A 25,882-nucleotide genomic window follows, 5' to 3' on the forward strand; every position below is an offset into this window, starting at 1 on the left:
AGTTAAGGATTCTTTAAGGGTACACATCCACCTTGTTGAGACACATTTTTGGCCAATGTCTTTGACTTCCTCAAACACTCCAATTTCTCCTCCAATTACTGAGCTCATCTAGCTTTGCTGAGTCAAATGACACGTCCTTTGTTTTAAGAACATCATCATTTGAATGTCATTCTGTTTTTCTCTATTTTAAATTGGTTCAATTCTGAGATTATCTACAAGTGACAGGTCAGCTGACCCTGTTGTACCAGAAAGTGTAGCTGGCTCAGAGTACTGCATGTTGTACCAGTTCTGGTGTTTTCCTTTTGCTTTTCCTGCTCGTCCAATGGCGGTTGCTGTATGTGGAATACCACTTTCTCTGTCCATGTATTTAACAGTTTGTCCAGTTTTCAGATTGGAACAACCATGTCTTAACACGTGGCTGTTGTTGAATGTTTTCCTCATTTGAACGCTCAACAATACTATCTGTGGCATGGTTGAAGTGCTCTGCTCCATTACCTGTGGCAGTTTCAGTGTCCATATCATTGGACGCGACATCTGGTAGGTTTGTGTCTGTTGTCCTTTTTGTAATTTTCATTAGGAGACTGATTCTCAGCAACAGCCCCTCTATCTTGTTGATCATTTACTTTCCGCAATCTTGAGTGATGCACCCTGACAATGGTGCGTCCGTGCCTCACAAATATACCCACACCATCTTGGCCAATGACTACTCCCGGTCCTTTCCACTCGACAGTCAACTCGTTTGTAGTACACTTGGTTTCCAGTTTCATACTTCTCATATTTACATGGACTCTGTCTTTGTCTAAAATGTTTACACAATTGTGGCCTGAGGTAGTAAGTTCAAAAGTCACTGGTTGTTTAAACATCACTGCCTTGTCATTTTTTATGTCTAGTACAGCCAATCCGTTCTTGAGGGAAGCTTTGCATAATAGTAAGGGGATATCTGTAGGGACCACCTCTGTTTCAATGTGACACTTAGTCTGAACAATTTTTGCTGGTATCTTAGCTCTCTTGGTAGAATGGACGACTCCCCCATCTCCAAATTTGAAAGCTCTGTTGCTTGGTGTGTCAATCATATTGTGTACTTCTTTCATATTTAGTTCACCGACATAGCTATCAAGCCATTTTGCACCACACACTGTCCGTGTACATGCAGTATCAATCACAGCAGATTCTAAAGATTCAACTATAAAAATCTCAGTATCAAAAGCAGATTCGTTTGAAAACAGTGTAATGTTACACTGCTCTATCTCTTGTGTTTACACTGCTCTTCCTCTGTTAGTTTAACTTGTTCATTTTTATGAGGACAGTCTTTAACCCAATGATAAGTGCTTTGACAAATAGCACATTTTGATCTTCCATATTTGTCCAGCGGATTTGTGCCGGGCAATGGCGCCCTCTTCTGGTTGTCTTGAGAACGTGACTTGTTGGCGCCTTTTCTCTGCTGCTCAGTGTAATATGCTGCGTCACTCACTTGCATTCCATCTGTTATTGGCGCGACAGACGTCTTCACCAATTTTTTTTTAGTGCCGACTGCATTGATGCAAAAGTCAGCACAGTACAGTCAAAGCCAACTGTTTCTCCCTACCATATAGACAGGCAGTATCTAGCAACTTGAAAGCTAACACCGCATCCGGGAGAACCATGTCATACTTGCGCATCCTATTGTACCTCTGTTCAAAATCAAAGATGTAGTCCGTCATTGCAACCGAAATATATCTTGTAACACTGTCAAAGTTTGAATATGCCTCGAAGGCACGGTCTTTCTCTTCTTTAAGAAATGCTCTGATCAAAGTTCCTATACCATCCTCCTTGTTCAAATCCTCAACGGATATTTCCAGTGCTGTATCTCTCGCTACTGATAATAACACCACAAGTGCTTGCTATTTCGCGTCCAGATTAGTAACCCGTGTCCAGATTCCAAGTAAATTTTTCAAACTTTCGTACGACCTCTTCTCGACGAAGCGAGGTGGCACATTGTAGTTATTAGCCATCCTCCGTTACCAATGTTAACTCAAAATGACACAACGACAAGGTTCCAGTTTAACAAAGTTTACTATACCATATGAACACAATACAAGGTAGCCATCGCACTCCAGGCAAGGTCCATCAACAGCAAGACTTCCCGCGCAGGCGCACACTTGACAGAGTGATGGCACCATAATAACAAGAAATATAGGGATACTTAAAACATGAACTTAACAGCAACTTACTGCGTTGATCCCTCCCCCGTGACTCCGCGAGCAGACAGTGCTGACAAAGGCCATCCCAGCAGTGCCCCCAAAGCTCTTCTTCCTGGAAAGACAGAAAATACAGAGAGACTATGTAGCGAGAGACATAGTAAACCCAGTGAAAAATTACTATTTTGTCTCTCCTGGGCACATGTTCAAGTGTCTCAGAGTAAGACTGCTGTTCTAGGATCAGGTTCTCCTGCCCATGTAATCTTACTTATTATGATCGTAAAGGCAAGACTGGTCCTAGATCAGCACTCTGACTCAGAGAAGCTGAATATGAACCCTGTATTCTATGAGGTTAAAGGATAACTACACTCAAAAATGATTAGTACCATTTTTTTTGATGTCAGTAGTTAAGTTGAAGCACTTTCAGTAGAGAGCAAAAACTATGATGATGTATAATGCCTCATATGATGCAAAACTGTACAGGGACTCACAGAATGAGCTGGGCGCTGTCGTGGCGTTGCCGTGGCACCAGCTCCTTCTCCCTCCACTGGACAAAGCGGCTAAGCACCTCCCCGGCGCTGCCCTCAATGCTGATGGGGTTCCCGCTGGTCCAGATGTCCAGGCCCACCAACACCACACGGATGTTTAGCTCAATGTACATCTGCATGTTACAGAGAAATGGGAAGAGTGTCACAAATTGAGGCAGATCTATAGACACATCTAGGGTGTCATTTTCGTGCAAAAAATACTGTGTCATGACGTGGCTCTCCCCCTCACCACCCCTCTCTCCCTCCCATATTCCTGGAGGAGACTCTCCTCAGAGCCAGGCAGTATAGAGAGAGTTTCAAGTAGAACTTCTTCTACATCACAGAACTTGAGAACTGAACAAAATCCATGTTTTGGAGAATGTGTAAACGGTCGGTGGAGAAGACAGCTACGACCGGTCTGTTTTGTTTCATGTTGTGATCTCATGGAAAACGATACAGCTCATTACCATAACTCTGTTTATACAGGAGCCTCCGTTATGAGGTTCGCATCTAATTATTGTATAAAATGAATGAGTAAAGATGAAACTATTTGTGAAATTATGTAACGTGATTTTAAAACGTTAATGTGAGAGAATTGTATTCGCTTTAAAGTTAACTAAGTCATTGGCCCGACCCATGAGCACAGACATTGATCTGGCGTCATGGGACAGCCCTTTTCTACTGTTTTCTGAATAAATCCTCTTTAGACCATGCGTACCTCGGTAAGCTGAGGGACCAAAGGTTTGAGTAGAGACCACAAAAAACTTCAGTAGAAGCTAAGGTTGTAATGGTTGTTGAATTCCTAACCAAACCATGTGGAGCATTGGCTACACTGGTGGAAATGGTTAAACTCAGACTATTGATACCGACAGAATAAGAGAAAATCTTTGATACTAATTACTAGTCTGCAGCTTCGAACATCTATTCTATAAGAACATTTCTGAATGGGACCCTGAAGAATCCATTCTAACCACGAAAGACTTCTTGGAAGGAGATGGAGAGACGAGCGGATTAACTTTCCAACAGAAAGACGGACGATTCCAACAGAGATCTCTGACGACACACTGAGCGTAAATATATATTGATTGCAATGATTCCCGAATGAGTGAGCGTTCATGTGCAAAGAGTTAGCATTTCAATTTTTAATTATCAACTTTGTAGTGACTCGTCTTTCCCGCCCTTCTCAGTCCACACCCACTTCCCTTTGTCCATCAAGCCGTCATATCGTCTTAGCCCACTAGAGAACCACCCCTATCATTTCCTTTTAACTATATCTACTGTTTGTTTATGCATTTGTGTGATTATTTAGTTAATCATTTATTTACTAAGACAATTTATGTATGGATGATTTATAGTAAAGGCTGGGTTCGTGCAGATAACCAACCATTTACGACATTTGGAATGAGACCAACGTGAGGTAAAGAATAATTCATTAAATTAGAAGACCAATTGATCAGATATTAAAATATCTGAAGTTATATTAGGAAAATTATAACTTTGTAATCTGAAGATTTTCCTTGGTCCCCCGACTATCTAGTTAATTACATTTACATGGTTAGTTTAATCACGTAATAATATTTGATAAAATAACAGTCTTCACTTTAATGATGCCAAAGACATAACTGTTAACATTTATCTCGTAGTGTGATCAAGAATTAAAATGAGATTTTTTTTACTATACTCGCATTTATTAAACTTAATAGTTAAAAAAATAGATATCCCCTCTATATAATGCAGATTGTTAAAGAAAAGTTTCAATCACACAGCCAGATTATAATGAGGTTTATATTATGTTTTGCACTATGCACAATTCCTATGCAATATGAAACAATCTATGAAGAAATCATTGCTGTATATTCTTGGAATTGGCTTGTTTGGTATTGCAAACGTTGACTGCAACTCATACCTTACTGTGTCGGAGGGTATTTGACCCTGATTGAGCACTTGTAGTATGCATACTTTTTTGTATACTTACACTGTCAACGTAGTTTGCAAGATGAATCATCTCGTCTCGCACTGCAGTCTCATTCCCGTGCATGTAGGTGAACTGTAGAGGGAAAGGACAGAAGTAAGCATTGGCTAGAGTTTCCTTTAGGCCTCATTCAAAATGTTTAAAACGGACTGGATCAAAAGTTCTTAAGCCCAATGGATATTTCAATTAGCCTGGGCATCATGTTTGTGCAATCATGCCACTCCTTGTCATATCTTTGGCATTTAGCAAAGAGTGTAATGATAGCAAAAATAGGTCTGGTACTATAAAGCTAGAATTCACACAGGCCATCAAGAAATTAATTTAAGGGTTTTTCTTGATCAAAAAGGGGATTAGGTGGTGGACGTGGTAATGGGTGCGGTCGGCCAGTCGCTGCAACTGAATTTGCTCCGGGCCCTTGGCAAGAAAACTTAAGGCCCCCACTTTGGCGAAGTTGAGAAACGCTCACATTTTTAAGCCAATTCACTGAAATTTTACACATTTCTCCATGGAGCTGAGAAAATTGCCTGTAATTCTACATATTGTGCCTTGGAGTCGAGAGAAAGATGTTATTCATGATGTCATGGCTAACGTTGTGTTCTGATGCGCAAACATTTTAAATTCTCCCCGTCTAGCTTTAATTTTGGTGATAGTTCTCAAATAAACTCTGCAAAAAAAGAAACGTCCTCACTGTCAACTGAGTTTATCTTCAGCAAACTTAACGTGTAAATATTTGTATGAACAAAACAAGATTCAGCAACTGAGGCATAAACTGAACAAGTTCAGTCCTCATGGACTGCACCAGATTTGCCAGGTCTTGCTGTGAGATGTTACCCCACTCTTCCACCAAGGCACCAGCAAGTTCCCAGACATTTCTAAGGGGGAATGGCCCTAGCCCTCACCCTCCAATCCAACAGGTCCCAGACGTGCCAAATGGGATTGAGATCCGGGCTCTTCGATGGCCATGGCAGAACACTGACATTCCTGTCTTGCAGGAAATCACGCACAGAATGAGCAGTATGGTAGGTGGCATTGTCATGCTGGAGGGTCATGTCAGGATGAGCCTGCAGGAAGTGAACCACATGAGGGAGGAGGATGTATTCCCTGTAACGCATAGCGTTGAGATTGCCTGCAATGACAACAAGCTCAGTCCGATGATACTGTGACACACCGCCCCAAACCATGACGGACTCTCCACCTCAAAATCGATCTCGCTCCAGAGTACAGGCCTCGGTGTAACGCTCATTCCTTCGACGATAAGCACAGCTCTGACCATCACCCTGGTGAGACAAAACCGCAACTCATGGGTGAAGAGCACTTTATGACAGTTCTGTCTGGTCCAGCAACAGTGGGTTTGTGCCCATAGGCGATGTTGTTGCCGATAACTTCTGTTGAGGACCTGCCTTACAACAGGCCTACAAGCCCCCCGTCCAGCCTCTCTCAGCCTATTGCGGACAGTTTGAGCACTGATGGAGGGATTGTGCGTTCCTGGTACAACTCAGGCAGTTTTTGTTGCCATCCTGTACCTGTCCTGCAAGTGTGATGTTCGGATGTACCGATGCTGTGCAGGTAATGTTACACGTGGTCTGCCACTGCGAGGATGGTTCAGATGTCCGTCCTGTCTCCCTTTAGCACTGAATGGACATTGCAATGTATTGCCCTGGCCACATCTGCAGTCCTCATGCCTCCTTGCAGCATCCCTAAAGCACATTCACGCTGATGAGTAGGGACCCTGGTTCTTTCTTTTGGTGTTTTTCAGAGTCAGTAGAAAGGCCTCTTTAATGTCCTAAGTTTTCATAACTGTGACCTTAATTGCCTACCGTCTGTAAGCTGTTGGTGTCTTAACGACCGTTCCACAGGTGCATGTTCATTAATTGTTTATGGTTCATTGAACAAGCATGGGAAACAGTGTTTAAACCCTTTACAATGAAGATCTGTGAACTTATTTGGATTTTTACTAATTATCTTTGAAAGTTAATTGTATATTTAAAAAAAATACAGATCTCATACTACCCCCTTCACAGAACAGAGCAAAATGGCTCTAACCAGATAAGAGGAGCCGTATCTCAGACTGGCCAATAAAAAGCGAAGATTAAAATGGGCAAAAGAACACAGACACTGGACAGAAGAACTCTGCCGAGAAGGCCAACATCCCGGAGTAACCTCTTCACTGTTAACATGGAGACTGGTGTTTTGCGGGTACTATTTAATGAAGCTGCCAGTTGAAGACTTGTGAGGCGTCTGTTTCTCAAACTAGACACTAATGTACTTGTCCTCTTGCTCAGTTGTGCACCGGGGCCTCCCACTCCTCTTTCTATTCTGGTTAGATCCAGTTTTTCAGAACAAGAATAGAAGAACGAGTTACAGAAGGAAGTTATTTGTTGTTTCGGGCCATTTTGAGCCTGTAATCGAAAACACAAATGCTGATGCTCCAGACTCTCAACTAGTCTAAAGGCCAGTTTTATTGCTTCTTTAATTAGGACAACAGTTTTCAGCAGAGCTACTATAAATGCAAATATTTTTTCTAATGCTCAATTAGCCTTTACATTAAAAAAAAACTTGGATTAGCTAACACAACGTGCCATTGGAACACAGGGGTGATGGTTGCTGATAAAGGCCCATGTACACCGATGTATATATTCCATTTAAAAAATCAGCTGTTTCCAGCTACAATAGGCATTTACAACATTAACAATGTCTACACTGTATTTCTGATCAATTTGATGTTATTTTAATGGACATTTTTTTGCCTTTCTTTCAAAACAAGGACATTTCTAAGTGACCCCAAACTTTTGAACGGGGTAGGGTACATTATCATCATTTGTCAGATTTGAGTAGTTTAAGTTTACACTGAAATTGTTCTTCCATAAAAATAAAATACAAAAAAATTGTTTTGTTTTACACTGTATTGAGTAAGCCAGCCCAAAAAAACAAGTATGTGTAACTGCAGTCCAATACGGCGACCGAAGTTTGGGCGAGTGGGTGTATGGAAAGCGAATCAGCTAATTGGACAGATTTGTTGTCACTCAAGACTGTTTTGTGGTGTAAGATGTGGAATTTTAAAAAACACTTCTCAATCAAAACCGCTTTAAACACAACCACATCCACTGCTTTCCAAAATGTACTGTTGAGGGAAGAGATTTTAAATGATGTATAAAACACAGTCTAGGTTTATCAGTCGTTGGACATTCACTCACCCTCTCATGATCCACCACCAGGAGCAGCTCTACATAGTGTGGCTGGAGAAGCACTGCCCGCTTTCTCTGAAGGGAGAGAAAGCACATACAGTACCATAAGCAGAAAATCAGCACGAAGGCACAGGCACACTTAGCACGCACACATACACACTGTGGTAACTCACCCTGAGGAGGTGGCTGACAGGCTGTTTGTGTGTGTCAGAGTGGGTGTGATGCTCTGAGTGGTCCTGTTCAGATGGGGCTAGTTGTTCCGTGTGTGGAGTGCCACACACCAGCGGCTCCGACACCACGTCCTCCAACCGGTACACTAGGTGCTGGAAGTCCAAGGAAGACACCAATGGCTCAATCCCATAGCTGGAGTTGTCCATGAGGAGCACCCCTCTGGAGGTTCAAACACAAAAGGCTGATCACACCAGAGTCATAAGGGGTCAATATTATTCATTATAAACTAAATGCTGATTGGTTAAAAGGCTGTGGGATATCAGATCGTATACCATGGGTATGACAAAACATGTACTTTTACTCTTCAAATTATGTTGGTAACAATATTATAATAGCAATAAGGCACCTCAGGGTTTGTGGTATATGGGCAATTTACAACGGCTAAGGACTGTTTCCAGGTACTCCGTGTTGCATCCTGCACAAGAACAGCCCTTGGCCGTGATATATTGCCCATATACCACACTCCCTCGGGCCTTATTGCTTAATTACACCATGGCATTGTTAAATACTCGTTTCTGATTGGCTTGAATGGCATTCGAGTGTCCTTTTTTTCCCTATAATGCATGGTATATCAGCATGGTAGAATTCAATGGCTATAGTTCATTGTTACATGTTCAATGTTTGAGCTGTTTTTGAATGCAAAAGTCCAAATGAAATGCAAAAGTCCAAATGAAAGCATTGTTTAAGTAGATGTTCATAATAGCAAACAAGGACTGATATTTGGTTAGCAAAACTAGCAAGTATGTTTGTTTGGTTACAAGGGAAACTACTGCAGCTATATAGTAATCTCTCAAGCAACTTCAGTGGATGTTAACAAGTCTGGGTAGTCCCTCCCCGTTTCAGTTAGTTTAGTAGGGGAATGGCAAATACATTTAGAACAGAATAATTGGCATTTTTAAGAGGAAGGATGGTTCAGGGACAGGTTCTTTCCTAAAGATAATCAACTAACAGTCATTTAACTAAAATGCTAAATGTTCCACACCCACAAAACATTGCATAAACTGGCTTGTCCTTGCTGTGATACGAAAGCATGATCATATGGTGTGTGGGACGTAGGTGAAAAAGACAAAAACAAAACAGCTTGAAAACTGAGCCTGTTAATTACAATTTAGGCCAGGCACTACAAACTGAAATTACATTTTTGCCTCTACCTATACATTATGAGATTGGTTGGTATTCTGGTCCATTAATATTAGTATTTTCAAAAAAGTACACATTAAAAAAAAGGTCAAACACTTGATGAAAATGTATATTTTCTTTAGTTAATCATACTATCACCAACATTGTAATGAATGTTAAACATTTTAAAATGGACATCAACTCAGCAAAAAAAGAAACGTCCCCTTTTCAGGATCCCGTCTTTCAAAGATCATTCGTAAAAATCCAAATAACTTCAAAGATTCTTGAAATTTTCGGGACTGACTGACGTTCATGTCTTAAAAGTAGTGATGGACTGTCGTTTCTCTTTGCTTATTTGAGCTGTACTTGCATTAATATGGACTTGGTCCTAAACCAAATAGGGAGATATTCTGTATACCAACCCTACCTTGTCACAACACAACTGATTGGTTCAAACGCATTGAGGAAAGAAATTCCACAAATGAACTTAACAAGGCACACCTGTTAAATGAAATGCATTCCAGGTGACTACCACATGAAGCTGGTTGAGAGAAAGTCAAGAGTGTGCAAAGCTGTCATCAAGGCAAAGGGTGGCTACTTTGAAGAATCTCAAATATTTGATTTGATTAACACTATTTGGTTACTACAGGATTCCATGTGTTATTCTCATAGTATGATGTCTTCAATATTATTATTACACTAGAAAAAAGCCTTGAATGAGTAGGTGTGTCCAAGTTGCAACTGATACACCACACACACAAAAGTTTGGGGTCCTTGTTTTTGAAAGAAAAGCTATTTTTTTGTAAATGACTATTGTAGCTGGAAACGGCACATTTTTTATGAAATATCTACATAGGAGTACAGAGGCTCATTACCAGCAACCATCACTCCTGTGTTCCAATGGCACGTTGTGCTAGCTAATCCAAGTTTATAATTTTAAAAGGCTAATTGATCATTAGAAAACCCTTTTGCAATTATGTTAGCACAGATGAAAACTGTTGTGCTGATTAAAGCAGCAATAAACTGGTCTTCTTTAGACTAGTTGAGTATCTGGAGCATCAACATTTGTGTATTCGATTACAGGCTCATAATGTCCAAAAGCAAAGACTTTCTTCTGAAACTCGTCAGTCTTTTCTTGTTCTGAGAAATGAAGGCTATTCCAAGCGAGAAATTGCCAAGAAACTGAAGATCTCGTTCAACGCTCTGTACTACTCCCTTCACAGAACAGCGCAAACTGGCTCTAAACAGAATAAAAAGAGGAGTGGGAGGACTCGGTGTACAACTGAGCAAGAGGACAAGTACATTAGTGTCTAGTTTGAGAAACAGACACCTCACAAGTCCTCAACTGGCAGCTTTATTAAGTAATACACGCAAAACACCAGTCTCAACGTCAACAGTGAGGAGGCGACTCCGGAATGCTGGCCTTCTAGGCAGAGTTCCTCTGTCCAGTGTCTGTGTTCTTTTGCCCATCGAAATATTTGCTTTTTATTGGCCAGTCTGAAATATGGCTTTTTCTGCCTAGAAGGCCAGCATCCCGGAGTAGCCTATTCACTGTTGACGTTGAGACAACATTAACAATGTCTATATTTATTTTATTATATTATTTTTATGGACAAGGACATTTCTAAGTGACCCCAAACTTTTGAACGGTAGTGTATATATTCTTGGATTAAATTGTTCTTCTCATCAATCTACACACAATACTCCACAAAAGCAAAAACAGGTCATTATTTTGTGCAAATTATTATATAAAAATATAATAAAATAAAAAAATCATTTACATAAGTATTCAGAGCCTTGACTCTGTACTTTGTTGAAGCACCCTTGGCAGTGATTACAGCCTCGACTCTTCTTGGGTACAACGTTGCAAGATTGGCACAATTGTGGAGTTTCTACCATTCTTCTCTGCAGATCCTCTCAAGCTCTGTCAGGTTGGATGGGGAGCATCGCTGCACAGCTATTTTCAAGTCTCTCCAGAGATGTCCGATCGGATTCAAGTCCGGTTTCTGGCTGGGCCACTCAAGAACATTCCGAGACTTGTCCTGAAGCCACTCCTACATTTTCTTGGCTGTGTGCTTAGGGTCGTTGTCCTGTTGGAAGGTGAACCTTCGCCTCAGGATGAGGTCTTGAGTGCTCTGGAGCAGATTTTCATCAAGGATCTCTTTGTACGTTGCTCTGTTCATCTTTGCCTCGATCCTGACCTGTCCCTGAAAAACATGTTGCTTCCCCGTAAGGATGGTGCAAGGTTTCCTCCAGACGTGACGCTCGGCATTCAGGCCAAATAGTTCAATCTTGGTTTCATCAGACCAAAGAATCTTGTTTCTCATGGTCTGAAAGTCCTTTAGGTGCCTTGTGGCAAACTCCAAGCAGGCTGTCATGTGCCTTTGACTGAGGAGTGGCTTCTGTCTGGCCACTTTTCCATAAAGGCCTGATGGGTGGAGTACTTCAGAGATGGGAGAACCTTCCAGAAGGACAACCATATCCACAGAGGAACTCTGTCAGAGTGACCATTGTTTTCTTGGTCACCTCCCTCACCAATGCCCTTCTCCCCTAATTGCTCAGCTCTAGGAAGATTCTTCGTGGTTTGACACTTCTTCCATTTTTAGAATGAGGGATGCCATTCTTCTTGGGGACCTTCAATGCTACAGACATTTTTTTGGTACCCTTCCCCAGACCTTCGCCTCGACACAATCCGGTCTTGGAGCTCCAAGGACAATTCCTTTGACCTCATGGCTTGGTTTTTACTCTGACATGCATGGTCAACTGTGGGACCTTATACAGACAGCTGTGTACCTGTCCAATCAATTGACTGTACCACAGGTGAACTACAATCACGTTGTAGAAACATCAAGGATCAAGGATAGCAATGTCATGTTTTATGGGATAGAGTGGGATAGAGTGCAACACTTTTTGTTGCTATACCAATCTGTCACCACCACTAACTGGCTAGCTGGTGTTAACATATTTCAAGTTTCAAATGTTATTAGTAGTATGTAAAGATACGCATGGTATACATCGTTCAACAAAATGCGTTTTTTCAGATTCCTCAACAACGCAACAAAATTATGGACAATAAGAATACAAAATGTTGCAAAATGTATGTGATAGCTAGCTAACTAACTAATGATTTGCTTAAAACACTGATATTTGTAGGTGTTAAGTTGCTGTCTTTAAGCTAATACCAATAATATGCATGCCAATATGCTAGTGTCACTGTTCATTAGCATGTTAGCTTGCACAACAGCTAAGGTAGCAACAATATGAGCTGACTTGACATCAAAGCAAACTTTCACTTTTGCAGATGGATACTCCCCCCTACCCGTGGTGTTGGAAGAGGCTGTATTGGGAAGAGGATGCATCATCACCCCGGGAAAAAGTTTGTGGTGCACTTACTCTTGACACTTTTTTGAGTGATACATTTGTACCGTCTCAAGCTTGATAAGGTAAAGTAAATGCAAGTATCTCATAAATGTAGCCCATACATCCATTCTTTGTAACAATTTGATATTTTATTGCTTTAATTACACTAGTAGCTAGCGCATCTTGATCATGTGTTGTTCCTTCTCTCTTACTCGAAGCAATCAGTAACAAGTCAAAAATTCAGATTGAGGCCTTCAATCAAACTGAGGACAGAAATGTGCGCACCAGGTCATGGCTTCTTGCATGCTTGGCTTTGAGATGTCAACAATACATTTTGGAAAAATAATATGAATTGCCATATTACGCATAACTCATTGTCAGGAAGAAGAGACAACTAGTAGACAACTGGCTCATAATGATGAGGTCCCCAGTCTAGACTGAAGATCATAGTTAGTTGATTTGTTTGAATCAATTGTGTTGAGGCTTGGCTGGAGAAAAATCTTGTATACTCTCTAGGAACAGTTGGCCACACATTTAAAGGTAGATTTAGTAGGCCTAAATCCCAGTTTATGCTAGGTACATTGTTTGTTTATATAGCATTCATACAAGGCAGAAAGATTGTTTCCTTGCTGAAAAATATGTAGAAAGCCAGTTTCAGTGAGAAGCATAGCAACATCAAGGCCCCGTTTTTCCAAAGCCAAACCCACCCATTATCTGCTGAGATGCAAAAATATAAAATGTTTTCAGTAACTGATTTCAGTACCCTAATGTTTTTTTCTGATTGTTTCTCAAGGACTTCCAAAGTTCACCCAAAAAGGCAATAGTTCTAAACTGGGTTTGATTTCTTTATCTCGTAAACATCCATTGGTTGAAAGCTCATTGCTCAGTTATCACTTAGAATGTTTAAAGGAACTACAGAATTTACATGAGCTAAGGTCAACGTTCCCAAAAAGTGGTGGGGAGAAGTCTACAGTCTCCAGAAGCGTCTTCACCATTAATTTTGTGTATTCAGGTTCACGTAAACATTTAGTATTGATAGTTACAACTGATTTCAGGATTGTATATCGATTCGCTCTCCTTAAATATTTGTCATCTAATATATTAGTTTGAGTCTCTGAATTGTTTACTCAAAATTTTCAGGGCATAAAAACTACAATCGGTGTCCTGAATTAGCCTAGTGTGCATGTGCGCCCAGCTAGATCTCGTTTTCCCCGGTTTTCCCCTGACTAAATTAGCTGGCAAGCTGAAAGTTTAAATCCTCATTGCCAAACTTAAAACTGCACCCTCAACTTCAAAACTCCTTTGCTAGTTATACAATCGTGTAAGTAAAACAATTGCTGGAAAGAAACTTAAATTATTTATTGAATAGTCATGAATGGTTCGAGCTATCTGTTGTGTCATAAGACAACAGTTGCTACTTAACGCAGATCCAAGTTCAGTGTTGAGATGCACTGGTGTTGTCGGCGTAGGGTTAGCTGGGCGTTTCTGACTTGTCTTGGAACTGTGGTAACGGTCAGCCTCTCCCCCGCTTGGCTCAATGGGACATGTAGTGATTTTGCCAACACAGCCAGATATGTACAATCTTGTACCCTTAAACTTTTTTAAACTGACTATCGTATTTGTTAATTAAATTGTTGATTAAATCATTAGTATAATGAGTCATTCAAGAATGGGTTGGGGTTCGTTCCTTGTTCCTTTTCAATCATTGGTGAAATTAGCATTCTGACAATATATTAAATTAAATGATTCAAAAACCTTTATTAATGCAATTGCAGACAGAAGTTGACAACAGGAACATACACATGTTTCCGAGTAAGTTATGAATAAAATAAAAGGTCAAGTTATTTTATTAAACCCGAAGTCCAGCCCTAGCGATGTCACTGTCTATGTCATTATATTTTACTCATGAGACAAAAACCATGGCTACTCAACACTAAAACTCTTGTTTATATAGCTATCTAAAAGCTTAGCAGTAAATGTCCAAGTTGATTTATAGTGGAATGTCTGAATAATCTCTTGTCTCTTACACTTCCCTGCAGAATTCTGTCTTCAGTCACACATTTCTCAGAGGGTTCTCTTTATAGGAGGCAAAGAGACCATAAAAAAACTGTGGAACAATACTAAACCTCTATAATGAATATCTTTATTGTCAATCTGTAGTCTAGGACCCTGAGGGCGGGGTCTTATAACCCCTCCCCTTCTATTAATACAACAAAAGCATAATCAATTATTATAATACATCAAACATATGGATAGCCCCTATCATGAAACCTAGGTGAACCTCTTTCAAATGTCACAAGTTAATTGACATGATAAAACTCTACAGAGAGCCAAAGACTACAATAAACGGCTAAATTACTTCCGTGAAAGGGTCCACAGAGCTACTCCTCACCACTCTACGATGTTCACATTTCTCTCATGTAAATGTTTGCTCGTAAAAAGATCAAGCAAACAATTTATTTTGGAAGAATCCAGTCTTTGCTCTTTTCTTCATTAGCATGCTGATGATTTAAAGATTTATTTGTATCTGTTAAGACATTGAATACATGGATCCCGAGTGACCCTTCGGTCTAAGGCACTGCATCTCAGTGCTTGAGGCGTCACTACAGACACCTGGATTCGAACCAGGGTATCACAGCCTATTTCTCAGATGCTAGAATATGCATATAATTGACAGATTAGGATAGAACACACTAAAGTTTCCAAAACTGTAAAAATATGGTATGTGGGTATAACAGAACTGATATTGCAGGCGAAAGCCTGAGGATAATCCAATCAGGAAGAGCCTCTTATTTTGAAACGTCTATGTTCCTATGCGTGCCTGTCCTCCATTTAAAGGGATATCAACCAGATTCCCTTTTCTGTGGCTTCCCTAAGGTGTCAGTCTTGGCAACCTTGGTTAGCGCGCACTGTGCCCGGCCCGCCACTATTTTACCACTAACTAGCTACTTTCCATTTTGATATTGTCTTTGGTATTATCGTGTGTAGCTACATTTGCTAGCAAGCTAGTCACCTAGCCAGCCCATAGAGAGAGCATTGCAGATTTTGTAGTCAACCTGAGCTGCAGATTTCCACAATGATTTTCCATGTTGCTACCAACCTTATTATAAAACGGCAAAATTAAACTTTTGTTCAACACTCCTTCCGTGGTCTCCAACTGCTCTTAAACGCTAGTAAAATCAAATGCATGATTTTCATGCATTTGGCCAGGTCGCAGTTGTAAATGAGAACTTGTTCTCAACTAGCCTACCTGGTTAAATAAAGGTAAAATAAAAATAAATTGTTAATACACAAAGTAACCAAAAACCTGATCTAATTGGCATATCCATAATGAGTTTGCAGCAAATTTTCAGCAAACAGAATGTTTGGCACAAATTTGCCGCAACAGTTTGCCACAAAACTCATATTTTTACATGCAAATTGGCAAAACATTGGCCAGAAACCTGTTTTTTTGGTAAGGGTTACCTTAGTCCAAAGCAGATACTCATGGCCACAGATGATCCCTCCACGCCCTCCACATAGCCCCGATAGTGACAGTGATCCTGCGGAAGGGATAAAAGAGAATGGCGGCTCAGTAATGTCTTAAAGAGTCAAACAACCACATGTATCAAGAGAGGCTATAGGGGAGATGCTAGAAGGCAAAGATGACACCCGGGTGTAACAGTATAATTTTAAACCGTCCCCTCGCCCATACCCGGGCGCGAACCAGGGACCTTCTGCACACATCAACAACAGTCACCCACGAAGCATCGTTACCCATCGCTCCACAAAAGCCGCGGCCCTTGCAGAGCAAGGGGAACTACTACTTCAAGGTCTCAGAGCAAGTGACGTAACCGATTGAAACGCTATTTAGCGCACACCGCTAACTAAGCTAGCCATTTCACATCCGTTACACGGGCCCCTACATGAGGTAATGTCAACCTGGCAAGGCCATTGTCAGTGTTACAATTGGCTCAAATTGCATTGCAAATTATATCATCGTGTTAGCCACAGTCAATTTAAGAGCCTAATTTCTTGTGACAGAAAATGTGAAATCTTTGGGTGAGGTGATGAATCTTTATTTGGTGCAGCGCCAGGCAAGCGAGTCACTCAATGTTGACGATTCAAGATGGGGCTTGACGTGGAGGTAGAGATTTGGTCCTGAGTTCATGTCGAGGTTTGCAAATAAATTATGAGGCCTACTTCTAACCCATGCACATATTGCAGAGCAATGTCCTTTCAAAGTTAGAAATGATTTTTAAAAAGTCTACTGAAATGGTTTCACGTGAATTGACAGTGTTGTAGGGGTTAATTGAGGTCCAATTTAAATAACACCATTAAACATGTTTGACGTTTGTCTGTAATCTCCCCCTGGCTATCTATAGGGAAATGCTGTGTCCTATCCCTTTAAGCATTCTTGGCAGCACCCTGCTCTCTTACAATAGCATTAGCTAATTGTCTTAGCCTTGATGCCCAACATGTAGAGAATGAGAACTCTGGGAGCTCACTGAAACAAAGTAAAGTAACAAAGGTTCAGAGAGTTTCCTCTGAGTATAGGGCAATCGGATGGTATGGTAGACCCATCAATAATTCTGTCCATATAATCTTAAAGGCCAAACGGATCCTAGATCTTATACAGACACTTTAGGGATATACACATGACCAAATGTATCAAGACACATTACAAAATCATGGGCATTAACATAGAGTTGGTCCCCCCTTTGCTGCTATAACAGCCTCCACTCTTCTGGAAAGGGTTTCCAATAGATATTGGAACATTGCATGGTTTCTAGGCTAATGGTGTTGATGTGAGCCATTTACCAGCCTTGCAAAGCAATTCGTGGCTTCGGACGTGAGTGCTACGGGTCTGTAGTCATTTTGGCAGGTTGCCTTTGTGTTCTTGGGCACAGGGACTATGGTGGTCTGCTTGAAACATGTTGGTATTACAGACTCAATCAGGGACATGTTGAAGATGTCAGTGAAGACACTTGCCAGTTAGTCAGCACATGCCCGGAGCACACGTCCTGGTAAGCCGTCTGGTCCCGCAGCCTTGTATGTGGACCTGTTTAAAGGTCTTACTCACGTCTGCTACGGAGAGCGTGATCACACAGTCGTCTGAAACAGCCGATTCTCTCATGCATGCCTCAGTGTTGCTTGCCTCGAAGCATAGAAGTGATTTAGCTCATCTGGTAGGCTCGTGTCACTGGGCAGCTCGCGGCTGTTCTTCTCTTTGTAGTATGTAATACGACAAGCGTCGGAGCCGGTGTAGTATGATTCAATCTTAGCCCTGTATTGACGCTTTGCCTGTTTGATGGTTCATTGCAGGGCATAGCGGGATTTCTTGTAAGCTTCCGGGTTAGAGTCATGCACCTTGAAAGCGGCAGCTCTACCCTTTAGCTCAGTGTGAATGGCTTCTGGTTGGGGTATCTACATACAGTCACTGTGGGGACAATGTCCTCGATGCACTTATTGGTAAAGCCAGAGACTGATGTGGTGTACTCCTCAATGCCATCGGAAGAATCCCGGAACTTGTTCCAGTCTGTGATAGAAAAACAGTCCTGTAGTTTAGCATCTGCTTCATCTGATCATTTATCTATAGACCGAGTTACTGGTGCTTCCTGCTTTAATTTTCGCTTGTAAGCAGGAATCAGGAGGATAGAGTTGTGGTTGGATTTACCAAATGGAGGGCAAGGGAGAGCTTTGTATGAGTCTCTGTGTGTGGAGTGATGATCTAGAATTTCTCCCCCTCTGGTTGCACATTTAACATGTTGATAGAGATTTGATAGAACTGATTTAAGTGAATAACTGATGAATTTACAAACGCTCAACATTCCGTTAAAATATGGTTGTGTCAGTAAAAAGCGTAATTCAATTGTTGCCAACATCAGTCACCAAAGCTCTGGATAACATGAAAACAGCCTAACCAGCTTTGCTAGGGTGAGTAAAATGGTCAGAGTGAGGTTCTCTCATTTGTGTCTGGAAGTAGCTAGCAAGCTAGCCAATGTTAGCTTGGGTGCTTGACTGCCATTGTGAGGTCAGAACATTCGGATCAACCCTACTCATTTAACATTACATTTACATTTAAGTCATTTAGCAGACGCTCTTATCCAGAGCGACTTACAAATTGGTGCATTCACCTTATGACATCCAGTGGAACAACCACTTTACAATAGTGCATCTAAATATTTTAAGGGGGGGGGGGGGGTGAGAAGGATTACTTTATCCTATCCTAGGTATTCCTTAAAGAGGTGGGGTTTCAGGTGTCTCCGGAAGGTGGTGATTGACTCCGCTGTCCTGGCGTCGTGAGGGAGTTTGTTCCACCATTGGGGAGCCAGAGCAGCGAACAGTTTTGACTGAGCTGAGCGGGAACTGTACTTCCTCAGTGGTAGGGAGGCGAGCAGGCCAGAGGTGGATGAACGCAGTGCCCTTATTTGGGTGTAGGGCCTGATCAGAGCCTGGAGGTACTGAGGTGCCGTTCCCCTCACAGCTCCGTAGGCAAGCACCATGGTCTTGTAGCGGATGTGAGCTTCAACTGGAAGCCAGTGGAGAGAGCGGAGGAGCGGGGTGACGTGAGAGAACTTGGGAAGGTTGAACACTAGACGGGCTGCGGCGTTCTGGATGAGTTGTAGGTGTTTAATGGCACAGGCAGGGAGCCCAGCCAACAGCGAGTTGCAGTAATCCAGACGGGAGATGACAAGTGCCTGGATTAGGACCTGCGCCGCTTCCTGTGTGAGGCAGGGTCGTACTCTGCGGATGTTGTAGAGCATGAACCTACAGGAACGGGCCACCGCCTTGATGTTAGTTGAGAACGACAGTTTGTTGTCCAGGATCACGCCAAGGTTCTTAGCGCTCTGGGAGGAGGACACAATGGAGTTGTCAACCGTGATGGCGAGATCATGGAACGGGCAGTCCTTCCCCGGGAGGAAGAGCAGCTCCGTCTTGCCGAAGTTCAGCTTGAGGTGGTGATCCGTCATCCACACTGATATGTCTGCCAGACATGCAGAGATGCGATTCGCCACCTGGTCATCAGAAGGGGGAAAGGAGAAGATTAATTGTGTGTCGTCTGCATAGCAATGATAGGAGAGACCATGTGAGGTTATGACAGAGCCAAGTGACTTGGTGTATAGCGAGAATAGGAGAGGGCCTAGAACAGAGCCCTGGGGGACACCAGTGGTGAGAGCGCGTGGTGAGGAGACAGATTCTCGCCACGCCACCTGGTAGGAGCGACCTGTCAGGTAGGACGCAATCCAAGCGTGGGCCGCGCCGGAGATGCCCAACTCGGAGAGAGGCCAGAGTGTCCGGTGTGCATGCTCAACGCTCCGAGAGCGAAACGCTTTGAATTTACGAACGGACAATATGACAGCACAGTTGCAGTCACCAACGGTCTGGATAACATAACAGCCTAACCAGCTCTGTAAGGGCGAGTAATGTTAAATGTGAGCTGTTCGAGCACTTGCATCTGGAAGTAGCTAGCAGGTTAGCTTGGGTGCTGTTAGTACAGAACGCTCAGATAAACCTTTAAAAAGAAGGGTGGGGCTAAAACTTAAGAGGGTGTGAACGATGCTGAATGGGTGTAGACAAAGAAAGGCTCTCCAGTAGTAGTACCAAAACGTTCAAAGGCCGTTTTCTCAAAAGTGAGTTTACAAGTTTATCAACTTTCAAACCAAAATTATCTTCCCATTGTTCCTCAACTGTAGTGTATGATATACAATTTCCTAGCTCTCTATCTACTGTTATCCAAAGTAAAAAACTATTTCAAATTTGGTTACATTACGATTTGAGCCGGATGGTCACATTTCTTACTTCCTGTGACTCGCTCCGTGTAAGGTTTGTTAAAATAACAAAACAATACGAAGGTTAACAAATCACACGTAGAGCAGAAATTCCCTCTCAATTCTTTGACTTCATTTAAAAATGTTCTCATTTGTATCACATTTTCACAAACAAATGTTAGACTATCAAAAAGATTGAGAGCTGAAATACTAGAATTATGGTGCCCAATCAAAAACACATTTTGACCAATGGGTAAAATAATATGGTCGTTGTGTCGATAATCCTCTAAGACTAATGGTCCAAGCCTCATGTATTGAGCAAAATCCGTATTTCAGAGGAAAAAAGGAATAATGCACCATGTCAACTGTGTTGGATTCTGTGCAAGAATTCAAGGCTACCTGACAAGCTCACTTTCCCGTTACACTAATCTTTCTTCTTGAATCCGCAGGACAAACTATAAAAAGGTAAGATGGATATCGATTGAGACATTACATGTAGCATTTTAGTAATGCTTTTCATATTAGAAATTCCTGTAATTAGATTTCTCACAAAAACAATAGTATCTGAAATTTCAACGGAGCACTGAGCGTATACCAAGCATTTTAATTAATTCAGCTCGTGTCATGCACATTTTTCGACCCACAAAAACAACTTTGACCACAAAATGTAAAATCCTCAAAAGTTGTTACAAGAAACTTGCACTGTCAGAGCTTGGTGTTTATTATTAGATGGTTAAGAAATTAGGTGACGAAATCTGACTTTTTGGATATAATGTTAATGATACAGTATGTTAAGAGAAAGACCCAACTGAAAAATATATGAATAATCACATTTGACTTAGTAAAATGTATAACATAAGGAAGTGAAGTTACCACCAAAGTGTGTTTTCACCCACTCTGGGTAGACATCATACTATAGCACACTGACAGTATCCAACACAAACATCTATTTCTTGAACCTGATCAACCTTGTCCTACTATTTCGCCCCAGTTCCAGTGACGAGAAAATACACCCTTAAAATTCATGACTCTGGTTTGCCGACAACTTCGAAATCACTCATTTTTGTGGCACAAAAAAAAGTCAGTCGTAGAGCAGTGAAGACATTGCTAATTTCCTATGTGCATAGTTATGGAATATGTGAGCTATATCAAGGGAAGGGATCCAAGTTAAAGCATGACAGGAAAATCCCCTCTTTTCCAGACATCCTCCATTGACTTCTTCCCAGTAATACCAAAACAAAAAGTCCTCCAGCATGGCTGAGGAAAATGTATTGTATAATAAAAATAGTATATCAGAATATAGTAAGTATAGGCCATATTCACATTTTGTTCACAGGAGTGTCATTTTTAAACTGCCAAAGTGAAAAGGTCAGTATTTAGCACTGTACACCATTTGTCTAAATCTCTGCACTTTGAGATGTTTAAACAGAAAAGATAACTGAAAAATATCCTCAAAAAAACTCTAGTCGTATGTTGCAACTGAGAATGTCACATTGCGCCATGGCCCTGCCCAGTGTCTGTGAGAAGGTTCTCCAGGTGTTGATAATAGGAACAGCCTTCTACAATAGACAGAATATGGCAATTTGTGTCATTCTAGGCTCTTGCTAACATCTTCACAACAGTCTGCACAATTAGATTATATCGCTCATCTGCCGATGCCCTTATGGCTCAGGAATCATAATTTGGTTGCATTTGAAATGTAGGCAATGGCATTCATGGAGGCATCAAACAGACCAGTTCCAACATAGGCTTGATGTAGAATTGAATGAGATTGGCAATACAAAAAAAATGATGGGCCATTTCTTGCCTCCTGCTGTGAACAAAGGAACATGTGAGACTCCCGATTGTCAATTACAATAACATTTGACTGACTTGATCACAACAGTACTGATTTTAATTAAAATATTTAAGTGTGTTTCCTGTTACTGAGCATTTGTCATTAGACAGCGATGTCACAACATGCCAGTACGACCATGAGCCTTTAATCCAGATCCACAAATCCCCCTTTCTGATAGGCTCCCTGGGGATCCTGAGTCAGACGACGGGGGATCATGACAGCCGGACAGCACAGCCTTCTACAGTCCCACCCTCTAGGGGTCAAACAAATGCCAAAGAGTCTACAAACGTCCTGCCCCCATCTCTGTAAAGTCTTGTGATATACTGTTAGCATGGCAAGATTACCATCTCTGTGACCTTCTCAATGTAAAACAAATGCAGAAGATGGACGTCTTCACACACCACCCATATTTCATCTGTCTATCCAAAAAGGAGAGAAAGTGCTGGGGATGGTCTAGTTCTATTCTATGTCCCTCCCCATCACTTCTTCGGTGTATTGATCAATAAAATAGACACATTTAAAACATGTTTTATTTAAAATTAAATCGTTTAAAGGCATTCCTGACTGTACAGTAGGTCTGTATGCCAGACGGTTACATCATCTTTCCAGAACTGCTGCTCTTAGTCATGATTTTTGTGAGCTAAGTTTGGACTCATTATGAATATGCAGAGGGGGAAACAAGTGCTTAAAGTAAGAATGCGCTATACGCTTTCTTCTGCAAAATGCATACATTTCCACAAAACATAGCTGATACCAGTACGAAAATGTCAGCATCATACAGGAAGTAAAACAGAGTCAGCAGTAATTAGTGTGGAGGACAACTGAATGATGACGTGATGAATGTGTGCATCTTTAACCCAACAACTCCCTTCCTCCATCACAATGGGAATTGCTTCCGCCTGTTCTGGCTCCATCCAAACAGGAAATTAATAGTGTCGCACGAATATTACATTTTTGGCCGATACCGATATTTTCCTTGCCAAAAAAAAAACAATAGCTATAACCGATATTTAAAATTTTAGTGGCTTTTAAAGCATTTTAGTACAGTTAAATAGTCACACACACACGGACGCAGCGGTCTAAGGCACAGCATCTCAGGGCAAGAGGTGTCACTATAGTCCCTGATTCGAATCCAGACTGTATCACATCTGGCTGTGATAGGGAGTCCCATAGGGCGGCGAACAATTGGCCCAGCGTTGTCCAGGTTTGGCCGGGTTAGGCCATCACTGTAAATAAGAATTTGTTCTTAACTGACTTTCCTAGTTAGAGGTTAGACACACCATATTGACCAAAAAGTTATTTTGGCATTTACGTATGTCCCCATTTCTTTCACTTACTTGCTGTGCTGTTTCGTTGTTAATTTGTTCAGGTCGTTTCATTCTCAATCAGGATTTCTATGGAACACCGTTTGGGTCTTTGCATGTCAAAAAAGATACATTAACAATAAGTTTGTTGACCAATCAGGACTGCACATAATTTAACACATTCATACATTGTTTACATAGTTATTACACTATCAATTGTATTTCAGGTGTCTCGCTGGTGCTGGTCATAAAAAGTTTGTTAGCTCATAGATGCAAAGAACGTTCTCCAAAAACATAGCAAAACGACATCTGTTTCAGTAGCTATATAGTTAGCTAGCTAACTATATAGCTAGGTGTCATCTAAAATAACCCTAATTTATAAGACAGTTCTTATTTGATTAATGGTGGTCGGACCCATTTAGTTGAAGGTAGCCACAATAAGGATTAGCCACAATAAGGATTAGCCACAATAGTGGACTTTGCGGTTAGCCTTCAAAAAAAGTGTCATTGACAGATGCATACAAATAGTAGAATTAAGCAATAATTGAAAAGATCATGCTAAATGAGGTTGGAATGTTGTTACATATAATCAACAAAAGGCAATTTGTTAATTTGACAAAAGTCTTGAAATCACACTGGATGTATTATACTTTAGAATTTAATTGGGGGCATACTTATTTCACTGTACAGCCTTACCTATGGATTGTGTATCAATGACATGGGGTTTCAGTCTACTCAGTGACACCCAGAGAACATTAGCATCGTAGCTCTTATTGTGGGACTGAAACAACTGTTTATTGAGCTATATTTATTGTCAACCTATGTGTATTGAACACTATTCCCGAGGAAAAACAATACTGCATGGATATTTTGGAGTCCGATAACTCTGAGGATGTTGGGGAAAAATATCTTGGGTATTGAGTAGAGGTCGACCGATTATGATTTTTCAACGCCAATACCGATTATTGGAGGGCCAAAAAAAAGCCGATACCGATTAAAATTGGAAGATTTATATATATATATATATATATATATATATATATATATATGTGTAATAATGGCAACAATACTGAATGAACACTAAAATTAACTTAATACATAAATAAAACCAATTTAGTCTCAAATAAATAATGAAACATGTTCAATTTGGTTTAAATAATGCAAAAACAATGTTGGAGAAGAAAGTAAAAGTGCAATATGTGCCATGTAAAAAAGCTAACGTTTAAGTTCCTTGCTCAGAACATAAGATATAAAAGCTGGTGGTTCCTTTTAACAGGAGTTTTCAATAATCCCAGTTAAAAGGTTTTAGGTTGAAGTTATTATAGGACTATTTCTCTCTATACCATTTATATTTCACATACATTTGACTATTGGATGTTTTTATAGGCACTATAGTATTGCCAGCCTAAATCTTGGGAGTTGATAGGCTTGAAGTCATAAACAGCGCTGCGCTTCAAGCATTGCAAAGCGCTGCTGGCAAACGCAGGAAAGTGCTGTTTGAATGAATGCTTACAAGCCTGCTGTTGCCTACCACCACTCTGTCAGACTGCTCTATTAAATATAATATCAGACTTAATTATAATATAATTAACACACAGAAATAGGAGCCTAGGTCATTAATATGGTCAAATCTGGAAACTATAATTTCGAAAACAAAACGTTTATTCTTTCAGTGAAATACGGAACCGTTCTGTATTTCATCGAACGGGTGGCAACCCTAAGTCTAAATATTGCTGTTACATTGCACAACCTTCAATGTTATGTCATAATTATTTCAAATTCTGGCAAATTAATTACGGATTTTGTTAGGAAGAAATGGTCTCCACACAGTTCGTAACGAGCCAGGTAGCCCAAACTGCTGCATATATCCTGACTCTGCTTACACTGAACGCAAGAGAAGTGACACAATTTCCCTAGTTAATATTGCTTGCTAACATGAATTTATTTGAACTAAATATGCAGGTTTAAAAAATATATACTTCTGTGTATTGATTTTAAGAAAGGCATTGATGTTTATGGTTAGGTACATTTGTGGGACGAATGTGCTTTTTTCGCGAATGCGCTTTCGTTAAATCATCACCCATTTGGCGAAGTAGGCTGTGATTCGATGATAAATTAACAGGCACCTCATTGATTATATGCAACGCAGGACAAGCTAGTTAAACCAGTAAGATCATCAACCATGTCTAGTTAACTAGTGATTATGTTAAGATTGATTGTTTTTTTATGAAAAGTTTAATGCTAGCTAGCAACTTACATTGGCTCCTTGCTGCACTCGCGTAACAGGTGGTCAGCCTGCCACGCAGTCTCCTCGTGGATTGCAATGTAATCGGCGTCCAAAAACACAGATTACAGATTATGAAAATTTGAAATCCGCCCTAATTAAATCAGCTATGACGATTAATCGGTCGACCTCTAG

At 40.9% G+C, this 25,882-nt stretch overlaps 1 protein-coding gene across 2 annotated transcripts in view; it reads right to left on the minus strand.

Annotated features, from left to right (window-relative positions):
* Positions 1 to 25,882, minus strand: part of adam9 (ADAM metallopeptidase domain 9) — a 77,496-nt gene that overhangs the window by 19,586 nt on the left and 32,028 nt on the right. For both annotated transcript variants that reach the window (XM_046346555.1, XM_046346554.1), the window contains exons 5-10: positions 16,037 to 16,113; positions 8,035 to 8,251; positions 7,871 to 7,936; positions 4,680 to 4,751; positions 2,669 to 2,838; positions 2,211 to 2,292 (exon numbers count right to left, since the gene is read on the minus strand). In XM_046346555.1, the coding sequence (XP_046202511.1) occupies positions 2,211 to 2,292; positions 2,669 to 2,838; positions 4,680 to 4,751; positions 7,871 to 7,936; positions 8,035 to 8,251; positions 16,037 to 16,113 (684 nt within the window). The remainder of the gene's footprint in view (positions 1 to 2,210; positions 2,293 to 2,668; positions 2,839 to 4,679; positions 4,752 to 7,870; positions 7,937 to 8,034; positions 8,252 to 16,036; positions 16,114 to 25,882) is intronic.

This window comes from Oncorhynchus gorbuscha, linkage group LG04 (genome assembly GCF_021184085.1).
Source record: "Oncorhynchus gorbuscha isolate QuinsamMale2020 ecotype Even-year linkage group LG04, OgorEven_v1.0, whole genome shotgun sequence".
Classification (NCBI taxonomy): Eukaryota; Metazoa; Chordata; class Actinopteri; order Salmoniformes; family Salmonidae; genus Oncorhynchus; species Oncorhynchus gorbuscha.